The 13,187-nt window shown below is 43.6% G+C and overlaps 2 protein-coding genes across 4 annotated transcripts; one reads left to right on the forward strand and one right to left on the reverse strand.

Annotated features, from left to right (window-relative positions):
• Window positions 1-1,307: 1,307 nt before the first annotated feature.
• On the forward strand, window positions 1,308-3,509 carry dnajc9 (DnaJ (Hsp40) homolog, subfamily C, member 9). The gene is made up of 5 exons (XM_080481356.1): window positions 1,308-1,678; window positions 2,284-2,424; window positions 2,562-2,816; window positions 2,987-3,073; window positions 3,179-3,509. Exons 1-5 carry the CDS (start codon window positions 1,505-1,507, stop codon window positions 3,278-3,280), a joined length of 759 nt encoding a protein of 252 aa, XP_080337482.1. The 5' UTR covers window positions 1,308-1,504; the 3' UTR covers window positions 3,281-3,509.
• Window positions 3,506-13,149, reverse strand: fam149b1 (family with sequence similarity 149 member B1). Of its 3 annotated transcripts, none has more exons than XM_080481353.1 (16): window positions 12,674-13,131; window positions 11,982-12,098; window positions 11,268-11,412; window positions 10,411-10,559; window positions 10,109-10,252; window positions 9,362-9,514; window positions 9,089-9,273; window positions 8,840-8,982; window positions 8,061-8,129; window positions 7,142-7,254; window positions 6,562-6,786; window positions 5,568-5,691; window positions 5,366-5,491; window positions 5,116-5,197; window positions 4,477-4,614; window positions 3,506-4,318 (listed from the first exon to the last, which is right to left on the reverse strand). In XM_080481353.1, the coding sequence occupies exons 1-16, from the start codon at window positions 12,718-12,720 to the stop codon at window positions 4,236-4,238; spliced, it is 2,043 nt and encodes a 680-aa protein (XP_080337479.1). In that variant the 5' UTR covers window positions 12,721-13,131; the 3' UTR covers window positions 3,506-4,235. The 3 variants fall into 3 exon arrangements, with proteins under 3 accessions (XP_080337479.1, XP_080337481.1, XP_080337480.1); XM_080481355.1 differs by having other exon boundaries at window positions 11,268-11,356; window positions 12,674-13,116; XM_080481354.1 differs by lacking the exon at window positions 8,061-8,129 and having other exon boundaries at window positions 12,674-13,149.
• Window positions 13,150-13,187: the final 38 nt, after the last annotated feature.

The raw sequence follows: 13,187 nt of genomic DNA on the forward strand, positions 1-13,187 counted from the left end.
CTGGTGATAAAAAGCAGATTTAGCTTTACTTTATCAATGTCATAAATGCATAAATGCATAAATGAATGCATAAATAAATAAATAAATAAATAAATAAATAAATAAATAAATAAATAAATAAATAAATAAATAAATAAATAAATAAATAAATAAATAAATAAATAAATAAAAATGTAGTTGTTGTTTTTGTTTTTTAAATAAACTTAATTTGAAGTTTGCAGTGTACAAACATTTAAAAAGAAAACAGCCAATCCAGTTAACAATCTTAACTGCAACAGCAGCAACAAAGTTTATCATTACATGAAAACAACAAAGATCACTGACAGTAATAATGACAGAGACAAAGTAAGAAAAGATGGTGAGGCAGACTTCATTGTGATAGTCCATGTAAAATGAGAATTCGCTGCAGCTTTTTTGTTGAATACCTCTATATGGATATCGGTCATAGATATTGTAATTAACCTAAAAGATTTAAAATAATGATCAACCTTAATCAGGAATCATGGAGTAGAGTTTTTAAGTTTACATCGATTGATATGGAATTTCATAACAATAGTACATGGTAGATTTTTTCATTTAATTAAAAATAGGTAATAATGTTCTTCCCTTCGATGTTGATTTCATATATTGTTTTGCACAGAATATACTCCCAAAGCCCTTTCATAAATGTACTACTCTAATAAATAAATTAATGTTTGTTTGTTTGTTATTTTTCATAGAACTTTATTGCACAAAGAGGGAACATCCAAACAGTGCAATAGAACATCAAACACAACAAAAACAAACAGACAGTGCTCACATATAATCTTAAGCTCTATGACATGTAATTATAAAGTTTTTAACTATCACAAATACAAATGAGAATGACAAATATTTTTAATGAGAACAGTGTAATAAAAATAAAATAGAGACCAGGGGAAGCAAAGGGTCTCAATATTCTTTTTGGAATAGTTCTTTAAACATCTCAACAGTTTAATTTCTTTTTTGGTGTGTGTTTATGTTACTTAGTGTTTTAATGTGTATTAAAAATTCGATATTGAACTTAAAAAAAAATTGTGTTTACCTTTGACGATCTTCATTTGTGAATGTGAAATTTTCCAAGTAGAAGTATTAAATTAATTATAAATTCTATGTCTTTATTTCATAATCCTACGTTTACAATCAATTTTAACATCTATTTTAGTTTTACACATTATATAATTATCAATTTTAGTCCATCGATGAATTAACGTTATCAACGTAATACTACTTTAATGACGTATGTGACGCACCGCTCCTGAGAACCAATGGGAGCGCTCGGCTATGCCACGTAAGCACGTCGCTGTACGTCCCACTGTTTGTGACAGTCCAGCGCGCCAAATAGCCCCTGCCAACAAAAGGTTCACAGGATAAAGACTTCACCTCCACGAACAACCTGATCGACACAGAGCTAAGCTGTGCACGTCGTCTGACCGATTAGGACTGAACTTTTGACCGCGTGTTTAACGTATCTGCCGCCGCCACCATGGGACTGCTCGAGCGGTGCCAGGAGCTCTTCAAATGCTCGGACCTGTACGGGGTTTTGGGGACCAACAAGGAAGCGACCGAGGCGGAGATCCGGAGGAGCTACTACAAAATGTCCCTGAAAGTGCACCCAGACCGAGCTCCCGATGATCCGCTGGCTACGGAGACGTTTCAGGTCATTAATGCTCGTTGTTGGTGTAAAAACAAGCTAGGTTTACAGGCCAGCTAACCCAGGTCACGTGGGTACAGCACAGCTGATGACAATAATAAACATCTTCAAGAATACACCATTTTAACAACTCCGGGAAAGAAGAAACCCATTGATCTTTTATGAATCTGAATCATTTCCCAAATCGACCCACTTACATTGAAGCAACTAAATGACTGTCCTCCCCTATGTAAGATTGTAAGGTTTTATTTGAACAATAGTCATTTCTAAGATGCATTTTTAGCAGTTTTGTTCAGCCACTCGAGTTACTTCAATGGAAAATGATGTGGAAACAGGATTAGAATATTGACCCACTATCATTCAGTCTAACCAAACATCCCCAGAAGATTTACATTTTGTCAAATGAAAAAGAAAATCTGATTATCTGAAACAAAACTGAACAAAATTTGGCAAGATGGTTGAGCTAAAAAAAACACCAAAAAAAACTACCTTCAACTTGCAAGGACAACTAATACACTTTGTAATGTATTGTCCAGTATCTTTTAACATACATATTCATTAGAAGCCCGCTGTCATTGCAAATCACCGTGCTGTGTGGACCGTCGCCGCAGGTGTTGGGAAAGGTGTACGTTGTGCTGAGCGATAAGGATCAGAGGGCGGTCTACGACGAGCAGGGGATTGTGGACGAGGAGTCTGACGCCCTGAGCCAAGATCGATGCTGGGACGACTACTGGCGGCTGCTTTTCCCGAAGGTACCTGGGCAGAGTCGTGATGAGATGACGCGACGCACTTACGACAGCAACTGTTGGGACATGTTTAGCTGTTTTCAACAAGTAACTGAATGATGGTTAATTACGGCGGACATTTCAGTTGTCTCTTCCCGTCTCAGGTCACAGTGCAGGATATCCTGGAGTTTGAGAAGAAATATAAGGGCTCGGACGAGGAGCGACGGGATGTGATCCAGGTTTACACGCAGCACCAGGGAAACATGGACGCCATCATGACCTCGGTCATGTGCGCCACCCAAGAAGACGAGCCGAGGCTCTGCGGCATCATTCAGGAGGCCATCGACAGCGGAGAAGTCACGGCCTTCCCGGCTTTTACTCAAGAGAGCCAGAAGAAAAAGAGGACCCGCCGAAAGAGGGTGAGAGACCAAAGGATAAAGCTGTAATATTCTCACTTCTCACAAGTGGTCATGTCTGAATTTATTCTCTTGAATAGCATTAGAAGTACTTAAACCAATACAGAGTTTACGTCCTTCACGTGTAAGTGTTCAGTGATGGTGGTATTTGTGTGGTACGGTTTACCTTCTAGGCTGACAGAGAGCGACAAGAAGCCGAGGAAATGCAGAAAGAGTTCGGGCTGGGTGATGACAAGGATAGTCTTGTGATGATGCTTCAGGTAACAGATCCCCGACCACGTGCTTGTAGAAAGCCACCGTGCCTCGATTTGTCTGGGGGTTGTTTTTTTTTTTTCTAACATTTTGTCGTCTTTTTGCTTTTGCAGCAAAAACAGAAATCAAGGGAGCAAAATTTCAACAGCTTCCTGTCAGACCTGGAGACAAAGTACGCCAAAAAAAGCCCAAAGGGACGTAAAGGAAAAAAGTGAAAAGCTGAAATGTCGTTATGGAAGTTTGTGTTCAACCGTTGTTCCCATCCTCTTGGATTTGTTCTCCACCAGTAGTTTTAATGACCTGTAACCTTTTCTTGCATTTCTTTGTCTTTTTGCTGCCAACAATTTCTTAAAATACGAATAAATTCATATTTATGGAGTACCTTTGTTTATCTATAAAATGGATTTCAAAAAAATGCATTAAAAGAAAAGGATTTTGATTTTCAAGCTTTTGCTGTCCGATATTTCATCTTAATGTAACATCAACCTTTTGTACCGTAACCCTACCGCCAGCTTTTATTGCATCCCAACTTGGCCTTGCTCAGATAAAAAGTAAAGAATATTCACATTCAATACATATTTTGTACAGACACAAGTTATTTACAAAAACAAAGAAAGAAGAAGCCCCAATCGTTTCCGATTTAGGATTTCCAGCAAACTATTTATGGAAAGAAAGGTGCTTATAGTTTTTTTGCTAATGTGCAATTCGAGTAATACATTAATGTGGTTCGCACCGGGCAGCGGAAAATGATCTTATAAAAAGATAAAAGTACCAAACTGGTGTCGCGTCACAGGAGAGGAAGAAGTGCGATTCAATCCTCTCTGTCCCCGTCATTCCCTGCATAGTCATTTACCAGCACAACACATCGCAGGGTGAATACACTACATTCACCTGTAAATAAATACACATTCAGATCATACATACATAGTATAAATGTCCACACACACACGGCTCATACCCCTGCGGGTTGAGTTACTGTAGTCGTCGTTTTGTTTGGCAGCCACACGGGCTGAAATATAAAAACAGGCCTCGAACAAAAAAACTTTAACCAAGCAGCAGCATTGTATGGAAGAAACCAAAAAAAAATCTGCTACTTCTGTTAAAAACAAAAGTGTTTTTGGTGGGCCCAGATGCTGCAGAGTGTTGCATGGTGAAGAGATGAAGCACGGCCTATAAGCCAGGTCTGCTGGCTCTGGATGAGATGCCTCCTCGGGTGTACGTGCGAGGGGGGCCGGACACAGGCACCAGTGGAGCTACGAGAGCGAGGGAGATTTAAAAAAGAGAGAGAGAAAAATGAAAGGCTCAAAGTGAATGAGTTGGTGAATTTTCACTTGAAGGCAGGCAGCTGCACCCGCTCACATTCATAGTTTATCAGAGGAGGAGTTTCCTCAGCCGCTTTAATGGAACCGACCTGGGACGGGGGCCGGGGGCTCGGGCTCCTCCTCGTCTTTGATGGGCGAGTGCCCCAGGGGGTGGTGGGAGAAGGAGTCCAAGAAAGACAAGCTGCTGATGCCAAGACTAATGCCAGTCACGCCAATTCCAAGAGAGTCTGGTGGAATAAATGAATGCATAAGCAATTAGCTGGTGTACCACCACATCTATCTCACAATGTAGGTTAAAAATAAGTAAGTGTGCAGAACTGGCAACTGAGGTTTGTGCAGGGTGAAAACTTTCTAAATCTCTTTCCTAAAAAAAAAAAAAAGGGAACGACAACACATACAAATAGTCAGCTTTAACAATGGTGACCAGTGTTGGGTCCAGGATTCACTGCTTCGCTTGCACTGAGGAGGTCAATTTATTTTCAAAAAACCTGGAAATGTTCCTTCAGCTTTTATTTAGAAGCTTTTTTTTTCTTCTTCTTCTTTTCTGTCTCCAGAAGGATTTGTCCAACCTTATCCTTTCACAGTAATATTCAGATCGGTGGATGAAGCAGTATGCTGGCGTGGGTAAAGAATGAGCGGTGGGAACCACCGCCATGTGTCAGGTCTGGGTTCCTGAAGATTTCTAGGAACTTTTATCTAATCGCCGGTCCAGAAGTGAATTTTCAGACCTGTTGCCACAGAAGCTCTTCCAGGCCGCCCCTGCCCGATGTTATCCAATACGGTGAAGGAACGGCGGTACGGAGTATCTGACTGCAAACACAATAAACAGTGGAATAAGATGATTAGTTCTCCACCGGAGAGTCTGGTGTGTGTGTGTGTGTGTGTGTGTGTGTGTGTGTGTGTGTGTGTGTGTGTGTGTGTGTGTGTGTGTGTGTGTGTGTGTGTGTGTGTGCATCTTTGAGACGGTAGTGGTCTCACCCTGTACGTGTGTGTGGTGTTGGGCCGAGAGAAGACGTCCTGCAGGTGGTGGCGATCTCTCGGTATGGAACGGCCGGCTTCGTTGTTTATGGCGCTGTGGGCTCGGCTGGACGGGCCCTTCTGACGCTGGCGGGAGGACACGGTCAGTCTTTTAACCGCTCGGGTGCGACAGGTTATCCACACGCCTGAGAGTGGCCGTTACCTGTGCAGCTTTGGACTGCTGCCCTGAGTGAGACGACTCCGGGTCCCCCGTGCTGATGGGCGGAAGGAGTGTGTTTCGGCTTAAAGGGCACAGTGGAGAAGTCAGCCGGTCACTGGCCGTGGGTCTGTGGAGCAAGGCAGACAATCACGGGCACCATTTACATTTCTTTTTCTGCTTTGCTGCATTTATGCTCTAACATATATTCCTTTCTCGGTCGATGACCGTGGGAGATCTGTGAAACTCGCAGCCTGAGTGTGAGTATGAAAATTGATATATATATATATATATATATATATATATATATTTCTTTTTACAATTTGTCACCCCAGACAGTCTGATCACCAGGTCTGATGTGTCAGACTACCGTCTGGTTCCGAGGTGTGACTTTGTGAAGCTGAGTGCAATAGTAATAGCCACAAACATGTTTCTCAATGCTTGAGAAGTTTCAACTTAATGCGAAAAACTACATTGTTACCTGGAAGACGTTCTAACCACAACTGAGCAATCGATACATAACGAGCTATATATAGATATATATCTATATATATGTGTGTGTGTGTATAGTATGAAAGACTTTCCTGATGCCTTCATCATTCAGCTAAATATACCATGAGCCGGATGCCTGAGGTACTTCATAGACCGTCAAACAAGAACGCCAAATTTCAAAAATATCAAACCGAACCTTCAAAGAAATATCACACATGTGCCTGCAGAAGTTATTTTTTTTCTTTCTTTCTAAGATAATCAGAGACGTTACAGTTCATAGCGAGTTCATCTATAAAGACGGTTTTCACATATGGCTCTTTTATCTCCTCCCACCTTCCACCTCCATTATTCTCCCGTTCCAACCCAAAAGGCACAGGTTGAAAGGGAGAAGCTTTTCAAAGCGATAGCAGCCGCTGCGCAGCCTCGCGGGCCATCGGGGGGAGAACGGGGGAGTCAGGAAAGCAAAGACAGGAGTTTCTCTTGGTGATCCCGTGAGGCCGAAACTCACAGGCGTGTCCCGCGGACAACCTCGTCCATGGATCCTGCCACGCAGGACTGGGTCAGGCTGGGAACCAATGGCAGGAGGGTCCGGGGAGGGGGGTTTCTGCGTCGAGCCGACTGTGGAGGGCGGCTCAGTGAGGAGGAGCTCTGCTCCAGGGCTCGGCGAGGACGGGGTTTGCTGGATGGGACCACGCTGGAGGCCGGCCTGTGCGACGTGCGCTCCTCTGGCTCCCTGTGCAGGGAGGAGGAGGAAGAACACATTGCATGGACTGTCCATTTCCAACAAGCCAACTGGCCGAGTGCCGGGCCGAACAAGGTGTTCAGACCAGAGACGAGAAGAAGTCACGAGTGAGGCTACGAAGCTCCAGTTTCTGGACATTCGTGTTCTGATTGTTGAGTAAACCGGATTCATATGTGAAAATATTTTCAGCTTGTAAATAGTCACTGAAATTATAGCAAACAGACATATTTATAAATGCTGAGTCATAATGTCCATGAAATGTCTTTTTTTTTTTTTTTTTTACTTGTGTGTGATTAAGATTACAGCTTCGTTTTCCTATGTTGTGATGAGTAAAGCGTGTCCATACTGGTTCCTCTCCAGCACACTCAGGTTCCTCTGCTGCAGGGGGATGCTGTGGATCACAATGAGGTCGTTCAAGTTGTGCTGGGTGGCTGCGGCTCCCATCGGGACCCTCCCCGCCTGGAAGATAACGTAAGATGACTCAGAGGAAGTCATGACATGATGAAATCATTTGAGATCATCAACCAGGGAAACCAAGTGGTTAGTTATGCACTATTGAATAAAAATAAATAAATTGCTTAAAAAAAAATGGTTATTCATCATGCGGTGATATAAAAAGGACCTTGCATCTAATATGCCACCATTTAAAAATAACTTTTACAACACTAGGTTTTTTTAAAAACTCCCCTAAAAGAACCAACAGATCAGAGTAAAAGTCGCTGTGAATGAGTTGCAGTAATTACAAAACGAAAAAAAAAAAGAGATAAAAGTGTTGAAGTTTTTGTGTTAACCAACAGGCACAAGCACATTCATTCCAGAGCAGTGATTTTCAAACTGTGGTACGTGTACAACCAGCGGGATGAGCGCGCCCTCTAGTGGTGAGTGAAATCCGTTTGAAAATATGTAATAAAACATAATACATGAAAGTCATATTTGTATCATCTTTATTATGTTTATTTTTCTTTGTTTGCATGTGTTATGAGTGACGGAAAGCTGCTGCTCTGTATGAGACGTGCCTGTTATAACATGTTGTGTCTGTGCTTGGTAAAACTGATCAAACTTTGTCTCATTTGTGGAGCGTGTACAGCTAATTAAGCGTTCACTGCTGTATTTTCTTCTACCGGGGAAGCTCAACATTTTCTCAGGTGGTACACACTGTAAAAAGTTTGACAACCACTGCTCCAGAGAAGGAAATAAGGAGCCGCCACGGACAGCGTTGCGGACAACACACCGCCATGTTGGCTCTAAGTGAGTGAGTTACATACAGTGGAAGGCTTTTTCTGCTTTTTGGATTTCCGTCTCGACTTGTGCTTTGAGCCCCTTGACTTTGTGTTCTTTAAGAGGGGAGGGGGGGTGGGGTGGTCAAAAAGGGCAGTGGATATAAATAACAAGGAAGGAGGGAATGGCACATGAACAAAAATAAAGAAAGAGAGGAAATGAAAGGAGGCTCAAACAAACAGGACACACAGAAATACAGTAGCGAGGTGAAGGGCGGAGTGTGAAGAGGAAGGGAAAGAAAACAGTGATATCAGTTAATGAACCAGAAAACGGTGAGAGATTGAAGAGCAACGGGCAGGCGTGACAACAAGGGACAGTCGAACGTGAACTGTGGCGGAGACGATCGTGATCGAAGAGGAGGGAATTAGTCCTGACACAGCATATGCGCCTGGTATACCTCGTCATTTCAAGACTGGCTTGTAGAGTAAAGCGGCAGAAAAAGGTGTGACCCAATGGTCACAGCCAGCTCTAAAGAGACGTACACACAAAGGAATACATGCAAATGCTGCTGCGGATTTTGCTGACTGGTAAGAAAAGGGAGTACAGTGTGACTGGACTGGCACTGTATCCTTGTTTTTTTCTCTCTCCCTATTTTCATACTAAAATCAATGAATCTGACAGTAACATCGTTTCACAATTATAATCTTGTCAATATCATATGTTTTTTATGAATTTCATCAATTATCAGTAAAATAATCCATGATGAACCCTGTGAGCTACTGAAATACTGATTAAAGTGAGCAGCGGCTCCCCATCGACCACTGACCTGAAGCTGGAGGCCAGCAGTGAGCGGGGGCGCCCGGCTCTGCCCAAGTTTGGGCAGCGTTGTGGGCAGTGTGGCGAGCAGCATGTAGGGATCCGGGGGGTACCGCTGCACAGGGCTCAAGCTCCCAGAGATCTTTTCATCCTCTGTCAATCACACAAGAACATCAACTTACAAAAAAAAAAAAACAACCTCTGTGCACTTGTGAACATGAGTTTGCTCTGCGTGCGAAGCAAGTGAGACCCGGTTTACGCGAGGTGCAGTATTCCCAGTGACGGTGGACCAGCCCTTTCATCCAGCCCACCGCCTGCTGCCACATGTCGTCGAACAGCAGGTCAACCACCGCCTGGCGGCGACATCGGTGGGGGGAGACAGGGGGGAGGCAGCAGTGATGCCTCCGGGCCGACTCGGAACAATCCTGGTCCCACTCGTCGTCCCTGGCGGAGAGTCATTCACTCTTAAGCACTGGCTTTTTGGAATATTTGGAGTTTGTGGAAACATACGTCTGGGAAGCAAGTAACTTACAAGTCCCTGCTATCGAAAGCCAAGTATTCCTCCATCACACCCTCGACTTCAATCACCCTTGGCTTGTCTTGACTGCTGGGGGTACTGGTGGGTCCATCCAACTCCGCTGAGGAAGACTTGATCAGTGCAGCTCTCCTGCCCTGTACGTTCAACCTTTTCCCAAAAAGAAAGGAGACAAGTTGATCTGTGCACATTAAATTAGCAGAAACACACAAAAGCACAGAAAATCGACACATTTTGTTTTTCCCTCACAAATGTAATCATGTCTAACTTGCATTTACTCCATTCAGAGGTTGATTTAGTGTTATAGTGGCTCTGCCTACAGTTGCCGACCGTAGTTTCCATCTATCACAGCTAACCCACATGACTTTGGCCTAAATACGTCATTAAGAAGACAGAGGATCTAGGTCAGAAATCCACCGTCAGCCCGGACAGCTCTAGAATTGATGCAACGGCAGCAGTCCTGTGGACAGCCAGCAAACGACCACCTGAGACAGAGCAGCATAAGAGTTCATCCATCTTCTCTTCAGGATTACACTTTTTGAACTTGAACATTGTTGAATTAATCCAAATATATTTGATTTTGGTCGAGCTTATTAGTAGCAATGTCTATAGAAACGCCTCCTGAGCTGCTGATTGAAAACAGACTGAGGTAGAAAAGCCTGCGTCATCGGGGATAGGTATCTGGTGAACTTTAACCTCTCTGATTAGTCAGACAGCCAGTCAGTCGGTGTAGTGAAGACTTACTCTGTACCACCTTTATCTCCCTCCTGGGACTTCGCGCCGCTCTCCGTGCCTGACGACGGGCTGTTGGCAGAGCTCCTTTTTCCCGATGAAGCGTACCACTGAAAGCCTTCATCGCTGGGGCACAACAGCTGAGTCCCCACGATCCTGAGTGAGTAAAAAATAAAATAAAAAAATGAATGAGGAAAGTAACTCTTTCTGGGTTTTTCTTCATCAGTCAGCATCGACTTCTGACGCCACAACGGCTTTGTTTTGCTCAGCACCACCAGGTCTGGGGAGACCGGCAGGAGAAAGGGGAGACACACCGGAGATGGGGGAAACGTGTGGCCCACTGTTGACACTCATCCTGCAGCCCCTGGAGTATCCCTCCACCGCTTCCTCTTCCATCATACAGCTCTTTGTCGATCTCCTCAAACATTTGCTGCACTTGCCGTGACGCCGCCTCGTCAAACTCCTGTGGGACAAGAAAGCACGAGGAAAAGGAAATCTAGCGGCTTCTCTGTTCTTACACAGCTGCTCCAAGATTGAAAACGTCTGCTTTTCCGCCTGTTCAAATATTGGCACGCATTAATGTTATTTGCTCCCATATGCATAGAATGTATTAAAAGTGTTTGTGGTCAACACTGATTTCTTCTTTGTTGTGTGTGTGAGCAACAACAACACAAACCAAAAAAAAAAAAAGAGAACAGGCCTACAAGTACGTTATGGGTGCATTAAAGTTTTCCCCTTGCAGAAGCGACTTGAGGACAAAAACTAAATAAATTATTGAGTCGAGGAAAAGTTTTGAAGGACCAGCTGAGTCTGGAAAGCACGGCACAAAAAAACAAACCAATACCCAGCAGAGTTAGGCCTTGTAATGCTAAATAAAAGTGACAGACAAACAAGCATTGAGCGACTTCACACAGATCCTGATTGCATGTTTTTACGTGGCATTCTCACAAATTCACTAAAATCTTTGAGAGTAAATCAAATCAGCTTTTCATTTCTGAAGCTAAATTACAAAGCAGATGGAAATTACCAGGGGCGGGAAAAAAAGCAGGTCTTATTTCAGTATGTGCATGTGAGCACTTGTGTTGACTGACGGAAAAAAGAAGAAGGGAAAAAAAAAAAAGACGGTCATTATCATTTCACGTCAAGGTTGCTTTTTCAAGAGCAGACTTACATCGTAGCCCCAGGAGAAAACAGAGCTCCGTTCTGTGGATATTCCAGTCCCTGTTGAGCTGTGGATACCTGACCAGGACTGGTTGGAGTCTACAGAGATGACGGTGGGACAGTCAGAGTGGCCTGAGGCAGCAGACGTCTCTGAGCTAAACACAAAAGCAAGTCTGTCTTTACTTTGCCACATCCACTTGTCTCCGACAGCAGACCATCTGTGTCACACATACGACATGGCTTTGAAAAGTCAGCATTTTATATCTTTACTAAACAGGTGTCTGTTATGCGACTTCAGAAAATCAAACGGCTGATAGAATCAAAGTGGTAAATAAAGGGACAAACGTTAAGGTAATGGAATATTCGCACAGGCTGCCTCATTATCAATTCTTTTAACTGCAAATCTGAAGCAGGCAATGTGATATGAAATAATCCACTGCTTCTGGGTGGTGTCACATAGCGAGGACCCTGAGAATCAGCTGTCCACTCAAGATGGTGTAACACTACAAAACACGAAGATGTGTGTGTGTGTGTGTGTGTGTGTGTGTGTGTGTGTGTGTGTGTGTGTGTGTGTGTGTGTGTGTGTGTGTGTGTGTGTGTGTGTGTGTGTGTGTGTGTGCGTGTGCGTGTGTGTGTGTGTGTGTACACAAGCAGATTCATCTTGGCCTCTCAAGAATGTCTCGAGTCTGCCGTTCTCTCTGTACAACAAGCAGCTCTCATTTACCTGGTGTGTGTGTGGACAGATTCCTGCAGGTCGTGGAGGTAGCGCTGCGGAGGTTGATTATCGTCTGCTTCCTCGGGAAGAGGATGATGATCAAGGCTGCTTCGAGACAATCCACGACTATACAGCGGAGAGACCAATGGTGTTTATTGAAAAGAAATGTTTCCATCATTTCCATCCAACCGTGTTCTACGATGCCTTATCCAGTTCAAGCACAGGAGGCCATACTGGAGCCAACTCCAGCTAGAAATGTGCAAAGGAAGGGTAGATCCTGGACAGGTCTCCAGTCCAACACTGGGCAGACACGGAGGCAGCAATCGCAGATTGTCATATTCATACCTACTGGCAATTTAAGTCAATATTTAGTTTGGTTTCAGCGAGCTGGGTTTGGCTCCAGTGGAACAGATGGAGGGATTTAGTGAATAAGAGTTTCTTAACTGTGGGAGGAAAGCTGAGTATCCAAAGAAAAAGCATGCACCGGGAGAACATGCAAACTCTGAACAGCACAAACTTGAACCCATGAGACCCAATGTGTGACCACAGAACCTAAGAAATCTATATAGGTTTGTCAATTGATTTTGAGAACATCACCATCACAGACACCATGGAGCTTCTTCTTTCTTGTGAGTCACCCACAAAATGTTCTCGAAGCTGTGTGTCAACTAAGTTTTTCTCTTTTATAGACCAATACTCACATTTCCAGTTTCTGGGATACAGATCTCCTGTTGTACCTTGAAATCATCCTCCTTTATCTCCGTTTATATACACAAACCCACGTCTCTTTGTCTCGCCTCCGCTTCCAGGACTATCTGCGACCAGTTAGGAGGGAGCTCTGACATCTCCACCCACATTAATAGATTAAAAACTGGAGACACAGATTCTAATGTTGAGTCAAACTGATGCAGCTAAAAATAAACTACTTTCCGTTACACTGACCGTAACGGAAAGGAAAACAAGGCACGAATAGCACTATAAAATCCCCCATAACATACTTCACGTGAGATTAGAGTTGCTAAATATGCATTTTGTGTGCTCCTGGGGTTTCCTGTCAATGAATGTCCCAAAATGAAAGAGAATATATTGTTTGTGGGGCTAGCTGTCGGAAGCTAACTTTAGCACCACTGACACCAACAATAACGCGGCTGTCATGGATACTCAGCTACGTAACCCCGTTGGCTCATGGGAAATGGAGTCTAATGTTTCAGTAGA

The sequence above is a fragment of the Lipophrys pholis genome, assembly GCF_963383615.2.
Source record: "Lipophrys pholis genome assembly, chromosome: 15".
Classification (NCBI taxonomy): Eukaryota; Metazoa; Chordata; class Actinopteri; order Blenniiformes; family Blenniidae; genus Lipophrys; species Lipophrys pholis.

Bases quoted from the DNA above. Each gene is read 5' to 3' on its own strand.
- fam149b1 (XM_080481353.1), bottom strand. From the start codon at position 12,720: ATGATTTCAAGGTACAACAGGAGATCTGTATCCCAGAAACTGGAAAT. The intron at 11,413-11,981 runs GTAAATGAGAGC...TTTTGTGTTTAG, and splicing joins TCTGTCCACACACACACCAG to CTCAGAGACGTCTGCTGCCT. The intron at 5,492-5,567 runs GTAACGGCCACT...TCCTCCCGCCAG, and splicing joins AGCAGTCCAAAGCTGCACAG to CGTCAGAAGGGCCCGTCCAG.
- dnajc9 (XM_080481356.1), top strand. From the start codon at position 1,505: ATGGGACTGCTCGAGCGGTGCCAGGAGCTCTTCAAATGCTCGGACCTG. The intron at 1,679-2,283 runs GTCATTAATGCT...CCGTCGCCGCAG, and splicing joins TGGCTACGGAGACGTTTCAG to GTGTTGGGAAAGGTGTACGT. The intron at 2,425-2,561 runs GTACCTGGGCAG...TTCCCGTCTCAG, and splicing joins GGCGGCTGCTTTTCCCGAAG to GTCACAGTGCAGGATATCCT.